This window comes from Phodopus roborovskii, unplaced genomic scaffold (assembly GCF_943737965.1).
Source record: "Phodopus roborovskii unplaced genomic scaffold, PHOROB, whole genome shotgun sequence".
NCBI classification, from domain to species: domain Eukaryota; kingdom Metazoa; phylum Chordata; class Mammalia; order Rodentia; family Cricetidae; genus Phodopus; species Phodopus roborovskii.
Window position 1 is genome coordinate 11,080,202 of NW_026126540.1, and position 21,984 is coordinate 11,102,185.

The 21,984-nt window shown below is 34.7% G+C and overlaps 1 protein-coding gene across 1 annotated transcript in view; it reads left to right on the forward strand.

Moving 5' to 3' along the window:
• Fstl5 (follistatin like 5) overlaps positions 1-21,984 on the forward strand; it is a 530,620-nt gene that overhangs the window by 315,902 nt on the left and 192,734 nt on the right. The window contains exon 6 of the mRNA XM_051199180.1: positions 2,634-2,800. Within this exon, the coding sequence (XP_051055137.1) occupies positions 2,634-2,800 (167 nt within the window). The remainder of the gene's footprint in view (positions 1-2,633; positions 2,801-21,984) is intronic.

The window sequence follows — 21,984 nt, forward strand, 5'->3', positions numbered from 1 at the left end:
AAAATACACATACACATACACACACACACACACACACACACACACACACACACACTCATACTGAAGACTCATTCCTTATCCTGATAAATTTTAAAGTGTTTGAACTGAAAGACAGCTTCATCCATATATACTATGATAGGATACCATTTTACATGTTTGTATAAGCACATTATTCATAACTAAAACATTCCTACTGCAAGTTAAGTATAAAGATGCTTAACTTTTAATATTAGAACTTAAATTATACTAAAATGACTAAAGATAGGCATGGTGGCCTCCTAGATGGAATATCTGTCAATTGGTCTATAGAAGATCCTGCTGATCTGAGTTGCATTATGTTCAGTAAAAAATGATTGCTTTCATGGATAAAAGTTTCTACAATGTACTGGGGGATATACAAAATTCTAAAGTTTTTCTTAAAATAGGTATAGTTAGTAATTAAATATTTTCTAAGATAAATTAAAATATCGTTTCAGAGAGAATATTTCTGTATATATTGATATTGTCTGAACAGTAATCCTTATTTCTAATTATAAGTTCCCTTTATAAAACATTTTGGAAGGCTACCCCATAGTCAACATTTACTACAAAATGATTGTGTTATCTAAATAAAATGTAATATACCACTATAAAGAGCACAACTACTTAAATAGCATACCAATTCCAGGTGACATAGTTGATGGTTTTATGGTAACCTTATGCAATTATACTGAGAATAGAAATAGTCAACATTAATATTATGTTATTAATATTAGAAATTCTATTAGTTTTGTTTTTTAAACCAGATTCAGATGTTATGCTTGAACAATACACATAGATTGCTATTAATAGCTTATATTATATCCATATGTATTATGTTTATGATGTTCTCAGCTTATAGTTTTTTTAAACTATAAATAAAATTCTCTGAAATTTTCTAACTATTTCTGTTCCTAATCAACATAATAATAGTTAGTTGTGTCTATTTACCTATATATGTGAATTTTTCAATATGGGTACAAATGTGTGTGTGTGTGTGTGTGTGTGTGTGTGTGTGTGTGTATCTATGTACATATGTACACATATGACAGGATGTATTTTAAAGTAAATCAGTTAGAGATATTCTCTATATTCCTAATATTCAGGAAGCATGAGAAAATAAAAGTATTAGTCATTGCTATTGAGAAAAATTAAACTTGACTCTACAAATGTCTCAGCAAGGTAATTGTTGTCTATAATTTTACTTTTTCTGATGCAATTTACAAAACAGGATAGTGGTTTGAATAGTTCTGTAATAGGGGTTTTTAGTTTAAAGATTGTCCTTCCCACTTCTAAGATAATGGATGGTAACAGCCTAAATAAGAATTCCTTTTCTTGGAGACAAGAGACTGTGTAATAGGTTACAAGTGTAATCTATTTCTGACGTCCCTAGTTAGAGTAATATGAGGCTGTGCTGAAGCTCACACAAATCATATAACTTGAGCACTTGCCATGTACATAAGGAGGGCATAGTTCTCTTGTCATCCCCAGTCTTATAATGCAAAAACTTTGTATTTAGATTGAATTTTATAACAAATTACAAATAGCCATTTGTTAAATGGCCATACCATATAAGATACATTGCCTTTCTCTTCAAGACAGATGAAGAAAAAAAAAAAAAGGTATAAGAAAAACTAGTCCTTGAACTTGATTGAAAGGTGTCTGTGGTGAAATTGGAGTTACTACACTGGTTCAAATTAGATGACACAATTGGTGGTTCACTGAATCCCTGTGAAGTCTGTAAACCCAAGCAGCCAGTTGTGATACTTAGCAGGTAAAAATGTAATATTCATACACAGTGTATCAAAATAAGAGTCTAAACAATTGCAGGAACTATAGGGCACAAAGAAAGGAAGGGGCTGGACGTTAATTCTTAGTTTGTAAGAATTGACTGAAAAGATAATAACCACATTCCCATTCCCAACAATGTGCTCGTGACTCTGCATAAACATGGACAGACATGCAAGTGCTACATAGAATAAATATTTAAGTGAAAAATTCAATGATGTAAAAAATGACTGTACTGTACCAGTACCCAGCAGGGATAGAAAACATAATACCACTTCATTGCTATGTGGTTAGTAAAATTTGGACATATTTTTCCTTTTCCTTTCCTCTTGCAACTTCCCAAATAAACTCATTTTCTTAGAGTCAATTTGTATTTCCCAGCTTAATGAAGCATTTTGCCTATGTAGCTCTGCAACTGTTCTCTGAAGCTGGCCAAAAATGATCTCACCTACAAGATGAATCCATCACACAATACGCATCAACATTTTTATTTCAATGAGGATGACACAGTACATATCAAATTGGTGTTGAATAATTTATTTCTCTTTCAGGTGCAATCTTCCAAGCTCATTGTAACTTTCCTTCTGACACTCATTTCATGTTTAATAGTTCATGGCCTCATGAGGATGCTTGTCAGTCAATTAAATTGAAATGTCATTCTGACCTTTAATTGGAACAATTTACTCTTTTCTTCCCTTCATTGGGAGCTTTTTTTCCTGTTTTTCAAATTCAAAGCCAAAATCACAAAATTACATGTATTCATAAACTTTATAACTAATGTTGGAAAATGATCTACTCGCCAACATATTGACACTTTATCATTGCAGAGGTAATCCAGCTGAGTCTGCCTGAAGATCAGAAAGTAAGCATCACTGCAGCCACTGTAGGACAAAGTGCTGTTCTGAGTTGTGCCATCGTGGGAGCCCTGCGACCCCCTATCATATGGAAGAGGAACAATATTATTCTAAATAATTTAGATTTGGAAGACATCAATGTGAGTATGTGAAACAAATATGCTATACAGTGTGTGCATTTTGCAAAGTTACCTGAGGCTCTGTTTGTCTGGGGAGCTAAATGAATACTGGATACAGAGTAGAAGTGAATTATTAGAAGGTTGTATATCCATCCTACCAATTGGTAGGTGCCCAAGGAGCAGTTGCAATTATACAAATCATTTGTTTTGGTATAGAAAGACTATGAAGCTGTATATTTGTCATAAAATACATAAGCACAACATTTTTATAAATATCTCCTTAGTTTTAAAATGCAAACTGTCTCCCTTGTGAATTCACAACTAATACATATTCCAGGAACACATTCATGTAAGCTAAAAATTGCAGGCATGAAGTTGTGAATGTTAAGAGTCCAAGAATAAAAAGTTACAATTGCCACCTATAAAAAGATATGCATGATTATATGAAGTGTGTGTGTGTGTGTGTGTGTGTGTGTGTGCGCGCGCACATGAGCATTCATAGATTTTAGTTTTAGGGTAGCAGCAATATTTAGTTATGTGAAATTATAAGACTTATATGTTTGTATAATACATATCCCCTTAATTCACATGTTGGTGTATGTATATGTGTGAATTTGTGCTTGTGTATCTCTGTATATGTGTGTGTGTGCATGTGTGTGTGTGTGTGTGTGTGTGTGTGTGTGTGTATGTGTATAATTTATAGAAAGTATCTGGAGTCTATCTCTGAATTGATTCCCAGCATACCATGGTACTAAGAATAAGGGATAGAACTAGGTATATACCTAGGTGATATCTCTTTACACCTTTTGTAACTTCTAACTTGTTCATGTATTAATTTTTAGAAGAAAATTCTTTGAATTATATTGTATTATACACTTGTTAATAATGACCACATACTTAGGGAACAAAATATAGAAAGAATATGTGCCTGCGTGTCTGTCAATGCATGGCTGTCTCTGATGAAATGAATGGCTAGAGTAATCTGTGTTTACTGGGAAAATGTAGAATATGTCCCTCATAGGATGAACAGTGTTAATATTGAATAGAGCCTGAGTATTTTCTCAAGGAATAGATAGATCAGGGCAAGTAAAACAAACAAATAATTATAAAAATAAAACTAGAAATAAAATTAAATCTAGTGAGCTCTACCTGTATTGATTAAGCGTCTCTGGAAGTCATATATGTCAAGGAATCATTGAAGTATCTCTAACTATGGGTAATTAATCTCTGCAATGTTATCATTGTTGCATAACAGCCAATAGCTTGTGAAAAGACACATGGGACTAAATGAAGTTTAACTTTGCAATACATTGGCAACAAGAAATATTATCTTAGTTATACTTTTACTGTTATGAAGAAGCACCATGACCATGGCAAATCTGATAAAAGAAACCATTTAATTAGGGCTTGCTTATTGTTTCAAAAGTTTAGTCTGTTATCATCATGAGGTTGATCATTGTAGCATGCAAGCAGGCATGATATTGGGGATGCAGTTGAGAGTTCTACATTCAGAACTGCAGGCAGTAGGAAGAGCCAAAAACTGGGCTTGGCATGGGCTTTTGAAATTCCAAGGCCCACCCCCACTGACAGACTTCCCTCCAATGAAGCCACACTTCCGAAACCTTCAAATAGTGCCATTCTTTAATGCTTAATCAATGGGGAACATATGTAATTACTGAAAACAAGAAATCTTTATCCCTCCCAACAAGATCCTCTAAATGGACTTGTAATATTCTAATTTATACTTTTTTGTTTGTTTCCTGTACTAGTTAAATATGATTAGTCATATGCCTTAAACCTTAGCAACACTAAACATTATTTTCTGTGTTAAATTGAAAAAGAACTCATTTGCTGATATTTTAATGTTTTGAACAGTGTTTTCCTCAATATTCACATCTTTCCATTCCCTATTGCCTTATGGGTGTAGGGTCTTCCCTTGAATTACTTCCCCCCTGCACTTTGGTTCTGTGTTTATTTCATTTATCAAATTAAACTACCTTAATCAGTATTTATACTGTTTCAAAAGAAAAGTATAAAACTACTTTGTGTTTAGTTTGAGAAAAGTAATAATACAGATATACTAATGTAACACTGGCAAAATGGGCTGACATGCAGATTTGACAACCTATCATTCCCTGGATAGCTTTTCAGAATTTAAATCAGATCAAATGTGTACCTCTAGCAACTCAATATCTGTTTTCTGGTCCTCTGCTGATTGTCACCTGTCAGCATAAACTACATCGGGATTCAGTTATTTTCTTTTCTGAATTTAGTAGCTAGTATTTTATTAACACTCATTGGCCTGAGTTATTGATTTCTCTAATCCTATTGTAACTCTTCATAAGATGTGGCAGATCTTTGTGGTCTGAAACATTGTCTTCTAACTCCTTTATGTGTAAAATATTTCGTCATGTTCATATTCAGCAGCCAGTTAGTCTGTGAAAAAATATGTAGCATGTTAGAATTTAGACTGCAACTGATCAACAAATGATGTCCCTTCTGCCTGAGGGGAGGTGCCTGATAATGAGAATACTGACATATACTGTACTGAGTATCTCAACTGTGCAAAAGCTACACACTTCCAGAGTGGTCATTACATATTTATTTTCATCATTGTGTGTTGCCTTTCTTAAGGAAAAATTAACTGAAATTAAGCAAACTCCAGCTCCTCCAAATTTGAGAATTTTCCCTGTTCTACTTTATTATTTGTAGGATGGCATTCTTAAAGTCACGTGGATTAGAGAGGAAAGAAGTATTGAAGGCTGCAAACTTCATTGTACTTCTTTTTTTTCCCTTTTTCTCTTTTTCACTGTGGTGAAAAGATGTAGTATGAGATCAATCTTCCTAAATTTTTAAGTGCACAATAAAGTCATGTTAACAATAGCCACACTATTTTACAGCACATGCCTAGAACTTATTTATCTTCCATAGAAGACCCCTAGTAATAACTCATTTCCCTCCCACAGTCCACAGAGACCATTATTCTACAATATATTTCTATGATCTTGACTTTTGTAACTTCTTCACAAAGTGGAATCATGTGGAGATTACTCTTTGTGACTGCCTTTTTCTCTAAACACAATAACCTTCAGGTTACCAATGATGCTAATACAAGAATAAAAGATGGTGTGTCCTCTCTCTTTAGTCTACTTATTAATTTCTTTATCTTGGCTGTATTGAAACGGAAATGAGCTTATAAATACATTTTAGATAGTGATTGCATATATTTTATGTACTCCACAAATGATATTGTCTACAAAATAATTTATTTTATAATTTTTGAAAACCTGTATGATCATTAATATTTGATACCTCTGTTGTAATTTGCAAGCATAGTTCCATGGATTTCCATTATATACATCTTTGATTAATCTTGCTATTTTTATTCATCCTTATGTTGGGTAATAGTAACCCTAATGCAGAAAGTAATATGCATAGTTTAGCTTTTATTGTTGCAACATATGTTGTTATTATATGTATAGGATATATCAGTAGATGCATTCAATGTGGGGCTCATATGGAGGGCAAAGCACAACTTTAGGGAATCTGTTGTTTCCCTCCTTCTTTTTCATGTGTAGCAGGGATTGGGCTAAGGTTTCCTGGTTTGGGAAGTAAATGGCTTTATGCAGGATTCATCTCAATGGCCCTTCTTTATGGTTCTAGTTGCAGTTTTCTAACTGTTAAGGTTGGTGAGCATCATTGTACGTATCTGATGAAATTTATATGTTCTGTTTGAAGAAAAACAATCTACTTAGCTATGTGCTCATCTTTGCTTGAGATAAGCATTATTATTATTGATAGTTATTAATGTTAGTAAAGATTATTCTTTAATTTTTATGAATAGAATTATAATAACTATTATTATTTTGCTTATAATTTGCAATAAAGCAAACACTAAATCAACATACTTTCCTGACAAAAACATTTAATGGGAACAGAAAAACTCGATGATAAACGTTCTACATGGCATTCTGATTGGTAGCAACAACTAAGTGGACAAAATGAATAGTTCTTCCTGTGAGGTCAAAAGCAATAAATATGTGTGGTTTCACCACTGTATGTATCACTTCTGAGGCAATCTGAGGCAGGGTAAGAAGTCCAATAACAGAACGAAGGTAATGCATGAGCTCCTCCTGCCATTCAATGCCAGATGTAGGTACAAATAATCTTTATGATTAGTCATAATAACTATAAAGATATTTCCATTCTTAAAATGTGTTCAAGGTGATTGTCACAAATTTGCTTTCTTCAGGTGTATCATATGCAATTGAAGTTCTAATGTGTGGGGGAAAAAAGCAGATTCAATCACCATTGTGGCAACTCAACAGATTCTTAGGTTGTGGAAAAGGAAACAGTTCTGAGGCCAGCAACTAATTCAGTCTAGTGTGGACACACATAGAAAGATGAAAATCACCATTTGTGCAAGAAGTTTAAGCCATTACATATATAATAGCGAATTATACCTATCTAAAAGTGTTTCAGAGTATCTACTGTAGTTTTTAATTTATGAATAGAATTACCCAGACATATCAACCTGTGTGTAGGGATCCCATTGTAGAATATGTGAACTATGACACATGATTTTAATTTTTAAAGCGATGAGAAAAAATTATTTTTAGAAATTTTCCTCTCTCTCATCGTATAAATGGATATAGACTATATTCAGTTTTATTTTTATATAATACTAAAATATTTCTATAATTAGACTTATATAACATTTTTATATATACACGCACACACATATATATGTATATATATATATATATATATATATATATATACATACATTTTTTTTGTCTTTTAGGGTGATTATTTGTAACATAGCCCATATTATTATCACTAATATAAAAATTATTTAAATAAATTAAATTTAAAAATTTAACTAAAATTGATTCAATTTCTCTTTACTCTCCTGAAAATCAACACAAAGTATTTCATTATGAGATATAATACAAGAAGCCATTAAAACTAGTGATTTACTAAACATAATGACATTTGTCTTTAATAACCATCAGGTATTTTCTGAATGTGCCATTCCTGCAATCCTAGCACTGAAGTAGAGGCAGAGGGTTAGAAATTCTAAGTCATCTGTTTCTGGTGTAGGTGAATTTTCACTTACAGCATCAGCCTATCATTTCCCAGATTCTTATTTACCACGCTATACTCTATATCCCCTATTATTAGGAGAACTCATTAGGCCGGCCTTCCACGAAGTTTCCACTGTCTTTGTTTCAACATCATCCCTCAAATTCTCCTCACTTCCAGATGTCTCTACTTCAATTCTCTCTCTCGACTGCATTTGCCCTCTCCCTCTTCACCTGATCCTTCCATTTCAACCCCTACTTGCACCTAATCTACTGTAAATTCTATATTATATCCTCATCCCAGAGAGATCTATGCATTCTCAAATCCCTTCCTCCATGCCTAACCGCCGGGTGTTAGGCATGAATTGTTGATTGGTTATCATTTATTTCATGGCTAATAAACACACATAAGTGAATACATATTTATCTTTCATGTTCTTGCCTACATCACTCAGGATAATTTTTTTCTAGTTTCATCATTTGCCTGAAATTTTCATGATGTTATTAACAGCTGAGTAATATCTATTGTACAAACATACAATAATTCTATATCCATTTTTTTCTGGGGTGGTCCAGCTAAGATGTTCCCAATAGTTTATGGCTATGGGACATGACTGAGCAGCATGGGATATGGTTGAGCAAGTGTCCTTGGGGTAAGAAGATGCATCCTTTGGACCTATGCCTAAGCTAGATCTTAATTTAGATTGATTCCCAGCTTTCTGTGTATTGCCATATTTATTTCCACAGGTGCTGGTGCTGGGGAAATTTGCACTTCCTCCAGCAGTGTAGGAAATTTCCACATCAACACCAGCCTGAGCCATTCTGACAGGTGTAAGGTAGAATCTCAAAGCAGTTTTTAATTTCATCTCCCGGATGGCTAAGAATGTTGAACATTTATTTAATTATTTATAGTCTCTTTAAGAGTCATCTAGGTCTTTAGCCTAAGTTTTGGTTTAGCTTTCTTTTTCTTTTCTTTCTTTCTTTTTTTTTTTTTTTTTTTTTTTTTGTATCTAATTTCTTGAATTCTTTATAAATTTCGGATACTTTTACCTATCACAATTGAAGTCAGTAAAATTGTTTTCCTATTCTGTGGCTCCTACTTTATCTGAATAATGGTGTTCTTTGCTATATGGGAGTTTTTTTTTTGTTTGTTTCATGAAGTCTTATTTATTAATTGTTGTCCTTTGTGCCTGTGGGGCCAAGAGGTTTCAGACTATTCTCTACAATCTATTCTGTCTGTTTCAATGTTTCTCATTTTACGTTGATTGTTTTGATCCATTTGGATCCAAGTTTTGTGTTGGGTGATAGATATAGATACACCTGCATTCTACATTCAGACATCTAGTTTGACCAGCACAATTTCTGAAGATGCTGTCATATACAGTGTGTATTTCTGGCACCTTAACTTTAAAAATTAGATATTTATAAGTGTATTTTTTATGTCTGGTCCTTCAACTAAATTTCATTGATCAATATGTCTGTATTTATGGCACTACCGTGTGTTTGTGAATTACTATGAAGTCATTGTCACATATTTTACAGAATCTTATTGTTTTGTGATTCTTTACTAGAAAATTAGTTTTATGATCTTTACTATACAACATAGCCAGAAATAGAATCACAAGTCACTGTAACAAAATCATGTCTAGACATGGCATAGACCCTTGAGAGAAATATAAAACTATTTTTCTACTAAATGGACATAGTGTATACCAACTTCTAATGACTTCTTGTTATACATATGGCTTGGTGCATCTTTCACCCCTCTTAAAAGAAGCTACTATTATTAATAGATGGTGAGTAGCACAGAGACAGTGAACTATCTAGTACTAAGTGAGATATATATGGCATTCCCTTTCCTCCCAAGGCACAGGAGAAATGGGATCTGAAGTATGCTAAGAACCACAAGTAGTGGCGTTAATGAAAATGCCTTCAAATATCAAGGGGCAGTTGCACAAATGAACTCAAGTAGTTGTAACAACCTGCTCAACACCTGTACATAATAATATCAGACAAAATCACAGCACATAGGGGTTGTTGACCAAAAAGTCACATGCCTAGCTAAGGAAATATTGGCAATTTGTAGCAGCTAGGATCTGGAAACTTGGGCTTCTTTAGTAATGTGACCCCTCTTTGGGCCATCAAACTCATGTAGATGACCACACACCCAAGAATATATAGACAGTATAAAATGGAACCAATGTGCTTCAAAAGATACAGTAACATTCAATGTTATGTGTGTGTGATGAAGGATATTGATCAAAATACTTCATAAGAGATTTTAAAAGAAAACCAAACCAAAAACAGAAAGCAAAATAATAAAATTAGAAACATTTGCTTTTTGGAATTCTGATGGTATTCACAGGATTTTATTGTCCAGATGGACCATAAATGTTGTCGATGTACTAGAGCTAAAGTATTTGAGATTTAACTGTTAATTATTGATGAACATTTCTACTTTCTTTTAAACAGAACCACAAACATGTTGTTTTAGCTCTTCTGATGAATACCAAGCCCTTTACTAACTTGCCCTCTATATTAATTATGAAAAGTGTTTCTACATAGAACATTTATGAAAATATTATTGAGCTGAATACAATATTCAATAAGAGATTCATTATTTCTGGAGATTAGGGATTTCGTTGTCTAGCTGTTCATTAACAGTCTGACCCTTGACATTAGAAATGAGTAAGTGAAAAGTGTGATCAAGGGCAAGGCCAACCTGATATAATGTTAAAAGGGGAGAATTACTAAATAGGAATGGAAATTTCATTTTGATATGCTTTGTGAAATTAAAGTTAAATTTCATTGGAGTTTAATGTTACATTTAATGATATAAAGTTGATTTTAGATGTTCTTTTTGGCACCTCTTTCCACATTAAGAAGATTATGACTGCCATTTATCTTTGGTTAAGCACCAAAAAGAGAAATAATTTGCTATGATAATACATTATATGATAATTCGTCATTAGACTTAATTTTTAAAATAGATCTTCTATTTGTATGTTTCCTTGAGTGATTTCTATTATTGCCATTAGTTTGCGGATGACGTAAAGTATTTTCACATAAAAACACATTCAAATTTGTTAGGGTTGCACTGTTAAGTCAAATACTTTGATGATTTTTATTGCTTATCAAAAGAAAAGCAATTCAATTCAAAATTTGAGATTACACATTTACACATAGAGCATATAGAATAAAACTATAGAAGGGGATTTGTAAAATAGTGAGGTTCTCTATATAGTGCTGACAGGAAAAGTGCTTTGGTAGTGTCAGTTTTTCTTTTTTCAAAAGGGATAAGGAAATGATGGTGAAAAGATTTATCTGACTAAAGTCAAAAATAGAGGAGATGAATCTACATCTAGATTTATAAGATGGGCTTGTTGATTCCAAAGTGTTCTTTGTTTGTGGAGAATTTTTTCCATTCTAGCTTTATTCTTCTCTTTATAGTAGATTTGAATCTTGAAAAAATAATTCCTATTTACATATAGTATAATGAGTCTGTTCCATTGTCTACATCTTTACAATAATGCAAACATAAACCATAAATCACATTCCTCCATAATATTTACATATCAGATGTGAAATTATATAATTTATATATACAAACTCTAATATATTTTAGTTGATTTGCAATATAATTATCAATTGTATTATTGCATAATACCATAATTTTAATAGTAAAAAAAAATTCATCGCACACAATGCAGCATTAATAGTGATGAGTGCAAAAACATGATAGTTTATAAAAATTACTTGCATTTAACTAGCAATTAGAATATTTGGCTTAGGCTACGAATGCAGGTTTGATTGTAAATGGTCGAAGAAAAGGACTAACAGAAAAATAATTTAAATTGGGATAGGCTTTGTAGCCAAGCCTTTTAATTCCATCACTCAAGAAGTGCCACCAGAAGAACTGGAGTTTTAATTTAATGTGAGGTACATCTAAAAATATATTTTAAACAACCATAGCAGCATTAACAATGATAAAAAAGCAACATATATTTTTATTGTACTATGTTGAAGGCATAAGTCAGTTATTGCACAATTGCTTTGCAAGCCAGGTACTACAAGTTTCATACCCAGAACTACAAAAACAAATGAAATGAAGCAGCTTACTTTTTTTTTTTTTTTTTGGACAGGTTTGCTACCAAAAACACATACCTTAGCATTTTATGAATTTTTAATATTATAACTCAATTTAGAAGAAAAGCATTCACAAAATAGGTCAAGTAATTTGGAATAATGACTAGGCCCTCCCTCCTGCCTCTAGGCTAAGGGATTCTCCATCCATGGTGAATGTGTTCTCAAAGACCTTTCTTGCATCAGGGATACATCATGGTTCCACTGTCAGAGGTCCCTTAGACTCTCCAGGCCTTCTAACTGAGACTCATTTTCAGGGGATCTGAGTCTGTCTAATGCTGGATTCCCAGCTATCAGTCTGAGGACCCATTAGTTCCTCCTTATTCAGGTCAGCTGTCTCTGTGGGAGTGGGGGGGTGGGATGGGAGGATGGTTGAGGGGCATGGGAGAGAATGAGAGAGGGAGTGAGAGGGAACTGGGATCATTGTTAAAATAAGAAAAATAAATAAAAAAGAAAAGCATACACATTATATTTTTTGAACTTTAAATATGCCTAAAGTGAGAAAGTTTATTTGAAACTGACTAAATATAATCATAACATATGCTTATCAAAGTATATAACTTTCCATTTTAATATTTCATTTTAATTTACTTTTAGCTTTTCTTTGACAGTTTCAAGCATGTACCAATGTCTCTTATTTCTTTGCCTCATTCCTCCTAATTATATTAAAACTCTTCTTTCTCTTTCACTTCTCCTTTCCTAATTCTATGCCTTTTTTAATATAAACAAATATATTCAAATTGGATTGCCTAAACAAGCAAGGGTGGGAGTTATATACTTGATCTTTGGCAGTATATCAGCGGTTACACTGTTGAAGAAGGTGACATCCCTTCCCCAGCTGCCTTTAACTAGTCTCTAAGGAAGGACCAGAGCTTGATTAACCTCTTGCCCTTACATGAGGAAATGCTGATAGGCCCAATGATGGGAATGTATTTTTTATGTAATCATAGACACAATGAGTTCATGATGCAATTTTTGTGTCTTGTCCACAGAAATCACCGTTTTGTACTTCTCCACAAACTGGGGCTCTTTCATTTATTGTGGACACTTTTCCTTAATTGTTTCCAAGGCAGGGTGCGAGAGTGGATGTTACAGATGTCCAGTTCAGGGCTGAGCACTTCATACTCACATCTCTACACTTTGATCACTTGGGAGTCTCAGCATTAACCACTGTCCCTGCACAAGAAACTTCTCTGATGAAGTCTGAGAGATGACCTATCTGTAGGTATAAGGGCAGGTATTTATAAGGTCATTTTCTTCCACATCTATTAAGAAATCAATAGTTGTAGGTTCTCCTGCGGGGAAATTGGAAGACTATTGTTTCTCTGGGTTTCTATTCTAAGGTGAGCTATTCTGGTTTCTCATCAGTAGAGACTGTTATATACTGGTGGCCAGCTGAAGGAAGTCATAACTGTATCCAGTATTTCCTAAGGCAAGTCCAAATACAGCTGCTGCTAATGATGGCCAAGTAGTCCCTGCAGAACAGCTCACAGTGTTCACTGTTACACCTGCTTCACAGATGCATAAGATTTGCAAACAAAGTTTTGCGAATACAAATTTGTTCACATAACTATTTCAACTGCTCAGAAAATTAATATATAAAGGTGAAATAAATATTTACCAAGGCTGTTTGCAGGGGTTTAAGCCAACAATCCTATCACTCTTGAAGTAAAGGCAGGAGAACTACCAGTTTGAGGCTAGCCTGAGATACAAAATAAGAGCCTATCTCAAAATACCTTAAAACCGAAAGACTAAAAAATAAAATTATGAACTAAGGCAAACACATGAACACATGGATTAAATGTCACCATTCATGTTGGAGTCTTGCAATAGGACACATTTAAGCACACAGACACACACACAAACTAGTGACTTTTATTGATTGTGACTTTTATGTCATGTATCTTAATCTGGCACAACCCACCCCTAATCTGTCCTCCAACCTTGCAACTCTTCTGAAAAAGCAAAACAAAATTTAAAAGAAAAGCCAAAAACCAACCCAAACAACATCCCCTTGTAGAAACTGTGGATCACACACACATTTTACTCTTTAGTGCTTTCTTCTTCATTTGCTAGTATTTCTTGTCATGAGTCATTGGTCTGGTGTAAGCCCTCTATCCTCTGTAATACCATCAACAATGGAGTCCTACTGAGGCTGCCTCTCCCTGCCCCCTACCCCCTCTGCCCCTAGTACTTCTCACCATTTGTCCTGTTACTGGAGATCCTGCAGTTTTGGATCTGTATTCTCTTTCTCATGCTGTAACAGTTCATAGACGGGGTAGATGTTGAGATTGGTCACAGCCCCAATACAGGGCTTGGTGGACTACTTAGCCTGATAGTTTCCCCAATTGTAATTCACCCCTACCCCTCCACCCAGAACCCCCACACCTCCTCACCCCACCCTCAACCCTCAAGCTCTTTATCACAGAATAGGCCTATCCATCCAAGAAACCTGTTCTTCTTTGTACTCTCCGGTCCTTTGGTCCAGATCCCTCACACAGACATCACCTGGGTTATCTCCACTTTTTGCTTAAGCTAGGTTCAGAGCCCTCTCTCCAATTACTGTATGTGAGCTTCCAAGAGGGAGGGGGTCATGGTCAGCTCTCCTGTTCTTATACCCTCAGCGCTGATTCACCTGTGCCCCCTGACAACAGGGTTAGCACTAGCATAAGCCCTTATGGGTTGTAGGGTCCCTCTCCTGTGTGCTGCAGCTGGTGAGTGGAAGGGCTAGTTCTACCACTCTGGTGATCTGGGAACAGCACTCTCACATGCCACAGTTAGCAAGAGGAGGGCATATTTCCTTTACCCAAACTACCACACAGCAGACAGGGTGGGGGTTGGAGGGAGCACCGGGTCAGCTTTTTTATACTCCTGCTGGTAGGGTAGGCTTGCCTGCATCAGGGTCAACAGGGTTGGCTCTAGTGTTCAGCCCAGACAGGATACAGAGTTTTCTTTCCCCCGTGCTGAGAACAGTGATGGGGACAGGCATAGTTCTCCACTATCAGGTTCAGCTCTCTAGCCCACCTAGGGTATCATGGGGTTTTTGAGGGGTGGGGCATCTTCCCCTCACCAATGCCACTGCATAGTTCTGCTGCACTCAGGCCCTCAGGCTGGCTCCCAAGGGGTCAGAAGAACCATGCAGTTGAAATCCAAGTGCTATGCTGAGCTGGCCAAGTCCCTCACTGGCACTGGGAGGGCTAGTCCTGGACCTGATAGGATACTTCAGCAGGAGAGCTCTCCCTAAACCCCCAGTCAGGAAAGATGGCCATACCCAGCACCACCAGCTTCCCTTTCACCTGGGCTGCACACTAGAGACCATTTCTTTCTAAGGCCTCTCTTATTGCAAAAGAGCACACAATGCTTTATTTTCTCAACTACAACGTATTTTGTGTTTTTTGTTTTGTTTTGTTTTGAAGTAGAACATTTTAAATATTAGTTTAATATCATACAAAATATTTATAATGAAGATTTAAATATCTTAATGTGCTTTTATGAAATAACACATCTATTTCTATAAATCCACAACTATAACTTCATTTCCTCATTTACTATATAAATAAGTTTTTCTGTAGTCTGGGTATTGAACATAGGGTATCACTATTGTTAGGTGAGCACTGCTACTGAACTATATCTGTAGCCATTACAACATACCTTGAGATACCTTGTTCTCTGTCATTCTTTACTCCTTGTGTGGATCCTGTCCTATGTCCATTATCTTTGGCCTAGAGCCTAGAGTCCAAACACTACACTTTCAACTATGTTGCAGACCTATATTTGAGATGAATATAGAAAGTACCAAACAACCTATAGCTATAAAAAGCATGTTTGACAATAATGGAGATGATGACCCAGGTTCACTACCAAATGTTAAAGACCACTCCTAAGAACAACCAATCAGTGGTAGACCAACTACAAGCAGACTGTTTTTTTCCTGAGGACAATGACAACAAAGAATAGCAAAATGAAGTGATTCTAGGATCATATTCAATTTATTTTAACTGTTATCTCCTTAGTCAACAGTGCATTGCATGATGTTACATGTGTGGTTTAGCCAAAATAATTAAGGAGTAACCTTTTTTTTTTTTTGATAATTTTTTAAAATAAATTTGACACAAACTTGTTTTACATGTCAATCATAGTTTCCAAACCCTCCTGTCCTCCCTGCTCCCCCCATCAACCTCCATCCCATTCACTTTATGCTCCCCAGGGAGTGTGATGCTTTCCAAGGGGAGTCTTCAAAGTCTGTCATATCATTTGGAGCATGGCCCAGACCCTTCCTCCATGTGTCTAGGCTCAGGAATTATCCCTTTTAGTGGCATGGGATATCAAAGTACATTTGTAATCTTGGGATAAATACTGATCAATTACAAGAAACCCTATAAACTGCCCAGTCCTCCTAAATAACACCCACATTGAGGGAATCTGGGTCAGTCCTCTGCTGGTTTCCAAGCTATCAGTCTGGGGTCCATGAGCTCCCCCCTTATTCAAGTCGGCAGTTTCTGTGGGTTTCTCCAGCATGGTCTTGACCCCTTTGCTTATTGCTTACTCCTCCCTCTATGTAATTGGATTCCAGGAGTTTAGCTCAGTGTTTAGCTGTCGGTGTCTGCTTCTGTTTCTATCAGCTACTAGATGAATGTTCTAGCGTGACATATAAGGCAGTCATCAATCTTATTATCAGGGAAGGGCATTTAAGGTAGCCTCACCACTATTGGTTAGATTGTTAGTTGGGTCATCTTTGTAGATCTCTAGACATTTCCTAGTGGCCCGTTTCTTGTTAAACCTAAAATGGTTAATTCTATTATGTTATCTCTTTTTTTGCTCTCCTCTGTCCTTTCCCTGACTCAATCTTCCTGCTACCTCATACTTACCTCTCCCCTCCTCTTCCTCCTAATCCCTCTCCCTATGCTCCCAATTTGCTTGGGAGATCTTGTCCCTTTCCCTTTCTCCAGGGGACCATATATGTGTCTCTTTATTTCCTTTTGAATTTTATCTTTGCAAAAATAATTTATTTGATTTATGATTTCTATTTGCCTTTAAGTAAACAATTCCTTAAGCTATGAACAGCATTATTCTAAGTATCTCTGAGATGCTTATAATTCATGCATAATTTAATTGTATTATGTGTTACCTTTATGTCTGTACTTTTTCTGATATCCAACTTTACTTACTAAAATATGTATGCCATATAATGTTCTATTTTTCCTGATGTTGATTTTGGCTTTGCGCTTTTCTCCTGAGTTTGGTCACATTTTCTTCCTTGTGTATTTAATGGATTTTATTTGGATATTAGATAATTATAAAAAGCTTTTAAAATAGTCTCAATTTATGTTCTTTCTTAGAAATGTGTTCATATTTACATAAACACTAGATTATAAGAATAATAGTAATGCAGAACACTGTTAGGGTTTATGTGCTTCCTTTCAGCAGTGAGCAGTTTTATTACAAGTGCAGATAATCTGATTAACTCAAGTTAGTCTCAAATCCTAAATTCTCCTGGTTTGTTCTTTCTGCAGGAGTGGAAATCTCTGTTGTCTCATTCATACAGTGTAATCCACAAAGGAAAACATAAAGATGAGACAGGCATGGCTTCCAGTTGGAGAATATACTTAGATAGGTGTGACAACAACATACTAAAGAATTCCTAGAAATGAGATTTAAGAATCAATGTTTTAAATATTCCAAGATAAATGCTGTGTCAATCTAAAGCAATGCCAGGGCAGAAATGGGTGGGTTCGGTTCTTTTAAATTGTGTCTATTTATATTTTCCCCTATCTGCTTTAACCATCTCCATGATGTTTATGTTTGTACAGGATAATGCAACACTGGCATAAACTCTGAATGAGCTAATACATTCAGTTGTTTACAACGAGTAACCATATTGGATTGATTCCTAAGATAAAGAAGTGATCATTCCTAGGTGAAAACATCAACATAGAAGAACGTTTTAAGTACTCTTTGCAGCAATGTGCAGATGACTCAAACACTTTTGAATGTTCTGATTGATTTTTATTTTTCTTCTTCATAGATTAAATAGGCAAACAAGCTTTAGCTTAAAAATAGCATGTTTAGGTTTAAATATACAAACATGAAAACCATCAGCATGGATGATAAAACAGTGCCAGGACAAAGTATTATCTCAAGTCAGCTATTTACAACAGATATATGAAATGTTGGCATTGAGACTCAGGGCAATATAGCTAGATAACAGGACTCAGGTGCAGCTTAGTTTTGTCATAGTGGGAAAACTGACTATTTGTGTAGACAGAAGAGGATAAGTTATAGAGCTGGTAAAGATCCTGGAGAAAAATAGGACATCTTTAAAAAATTAAGAGGAAGAAAATGTGAATCACTTTGGTGAAGAAAAATATATATTTCTATTTTGAAAATTGGAGAGTTTTTACATATTCTCTTTGACAAAGATGAAAGGTTCATAGAATTGTTCTCAAATACCAATATGTAGTCAAATCACCTTAGAAAGTTTTTAATAGTGCACAGCTTTGTCATCTCTAGACATCACAACTAGCCCAGTGAGAGGAAGTAATCTACATGTAAAACAGTATCCATTGGTATTCTGGAACAGGCATTGAACAGAGTATACTAAAAGCAACAAAACAATAGCTGTAGTGAATTTAAATCAGATCAAAGAGAACATTAAAAAGAAAGAATAATTAAACCTTACATACACTTTATCTATAAAGGAATTATCCATATTATGATGGTTTCTTGAACAAAAATTACACAAATTGTAGCTTTGCTTGTATTTATTATTGTGTGTAATCAAGGTAGAATAATAGTGTGTATATATAGCAGTGTAAAGTATAAGTATACAAGTACCATCCAGTTTTAAAAGTTATTTATTGAATCCCATTGTCAATTTTAATTATCCTATAGATAGCTATATGTATTCAAAGAAATACATTCAGTGTAAATACAGGCTTTTATATATTTTTCTTAAATATTGTTATACTTTAACTTAAAATCATGTGTCCTACCTTTTTTATCAGTAGTGTCATGCTCTCCTGAATATTTATAATAATAGGATTAGACCATCATGGTAAGTGTTGTAGAAAGTACAGCATGTACCTCCCTAGTGAGCTTTAATATGTCAGCTGTACTAGCCAAGACATTTTGTAGCTTCATTTCTTGTTCCAGTAGAAATACCAGTCAGACTTGATTAAAAACAATTTAGTAGCTAGTCATGGACGTTAATGCATGCAATCCCAGCACTTACAAGACTGAGGCAGAAGAAGCACAAGGACAAGACCAGAGAATCATGTAGAGAAAAACAAATCAGACTGTATTGGTCAAGTTCTTTGAATGCCATTTTTCTATTATAAAGCATAATATAAAGATAATTTGTGACTACATATATGCAATAATTCATCTATATTACATTGGGAATGATATAGAGCCCCATTTGTAGGTTTTTTTTTGTCACTAAATCATTCAGTATTTTGAATTAATGCCCCTGGTTTATAGTTGAAACTTCAGGTAAACTTATTGACATTACGTGTCTTCATCTCATAATTCTTGCTTCAATTTTATTGCCAGTTTCAGTATAATTTTTTCCACAACTTAATCATTTTTTAAGTCCAAAGCCTGAAATTTCATAATGTCATGCGTGTCCTTAAAGTGGTGTTCTGAACAATCTTCCTAACTCAAATGCAGCTCAACTACTTGAATTTACCAGTGATAAGACATGATATAGAAATATTCCTTGCAGAACTAAAATATGAATGAAACACATGTTAGAAGAAATGTATTTAAGTGTGTAAAACTTATTTGTCAGTAGACTAGCAGGTTGTCTTACCATTCCTGGAAGAAATTCCCATCAACAACTGAGTTTCCATTTCTGCTTGTCTTTCTTTGACGGGTTTCTTTCCTTAGTGTAAGACACTATCTCTGCATTGAGGTGCTCCCCGCACTTTCTTTTTGGGAGTGGTTCTGACTTCCACGTTATGGAAATCTGGGTGGTGTTTATTCACTTCAGTTATAGTACTCCCTGTGGGTGCCCAGATTTAAATAACATTGAATTGTAATTGGGTAAAATAAGCTTGTAGAATTTCAGCAAGGCTGGGATCAAATGCATACACTGTATTTTTGACATTTTTCGTACTACCCACTATAACGAAGACATCTTATTTACCCCAGTATAAATTTCTGTACTAGTTTCGTGATTACAGAATATTATGCAGAAGTATATTTTACAGTTGTCTAATATTAATTGTATGAATGAGTCTGAAAGAAAGTAAGACAGTGTTCATTATGTTTATGTTTATTTTCAAATGTTGATGCATGAAGCACACATATGTGCTTTTATTCTTTGTCTTATGTTTGTGGATATACATGTGTGTGGAAGGGAACATGGGTGTATACAGGTGTGTAGAGACCTGAAGTTGATTTTATAAATCATACCTGATTGGTCTTCCACAATAATGATCAAAGGAAACTCTCTTAATCCATCTAGATATGGACAATACAGTTAGTATCACCAGCAGGTTTGCTCCCATTTCTGACTATCAAGGCTGGAATCACAGATATACCGAATCCTAGCAGGATATTGTTTGATTTCTGGAGACAGAATTATGTTCCTCTTGCTTGCATGGCTGGCATTTTAATTGCTGAGGTATCTCCCCAAATCAAATTCATTTCCATAAAATCTCATCTTATTTGTTTTTTACCTGCAAGAAGTTTCAACAAGCCAGTATGTATTTCACCAGCATAGTATAGATAAAGCTCATTTATTCCTTACTGAAATTGAAATCTTCTGTTGCATACACATATATTTTTCTGATAGAAGTACACTGTTCATTCTAGCATTTAAATTGTGCAGTTAAGCTAGTGTATCAGAAGACCAAAATGCAGGTGCTACTGAAGTTCAAATTGGTGAATGATTGAGTTTTATTGGGTTTAATCTTAAGAATACAGATTAAAGGTTACTTATGAGGGAAGGAATGGCTTAGAGCCAACTTTATTGGCAAAACTCAGCACAACATGGGTGACAGTTTACAAATGTTGGATATCTGGAGCACACTGCACAGTACACAGTGAGATCAACATGTGGACAAGTGTTCTTTCCAAGTGACTCAGTTTATTTAAACCTCTTGGAGGCAGCTTGGATGCTGTCTTCTTCCAGGCAGCTATCTGGCCTCAGAATCTTCTTTGCATTTGTCTAGTCTTGTCTGAGGGACACTCTCAGTTTTATTTCTTACTCTTGGAAGAGAGGTGCTTAGTAAATGTCCTCAGTTTCAGGGACTTCCTGACTATTCTGAGTTGGTATCTTCTGTTTTAAGGAGATTTTCTGCAAGTTGGTATGTTTCATTCCCAGAGGAAACTCCTGCATAGCAACTAATATGAAAAGAATGCTTTGGGAGAGCATTACCATAACTCTTCATCAGAGATACTTGGAGTTTTCATTCTGGACACAAGTTATGAAGCTGTCTGTACAGTGAATTATCTAAGAAAGGAAAAAGTGTGAGTTCCTGTCTATTCAGCTAGACTACTTGGTATTGTCCTAGGAAAAAAGGGTAAAGATATCAGCATGAGGTTCACACTATTTATTTTCTGTGTAATAAGGAAGCAATTTCTTTATCTCTGATCCTCCAATCTATTGCTTTCTAACATAATTCTTTACTAGCTTAGAAAATCATACTTTATATTACTGGTTGAACTGATTTAATCTAGCAAAGTAGGTATATGAGCCATGACTGGAATGTAATTTCTATAATCTCTGAATGAAAATATTGACACACAATTTAATGAAAAAATGTTTTTACATATTATCTGGTTTTAAAAATAATACAATGTAGTATAACATACATGATAATGCATATAATGACAGAGATATCTTCAAAAACTGTTGTATAAGAATTTATGGAAAGTCTAACTTAAAAAAAATCTTAATGGTTTCTTACTTCATCAGAAATGAAAATCAAGTTGACTTGCTAACTACATGTTTTAAAAATATTATTTATTACT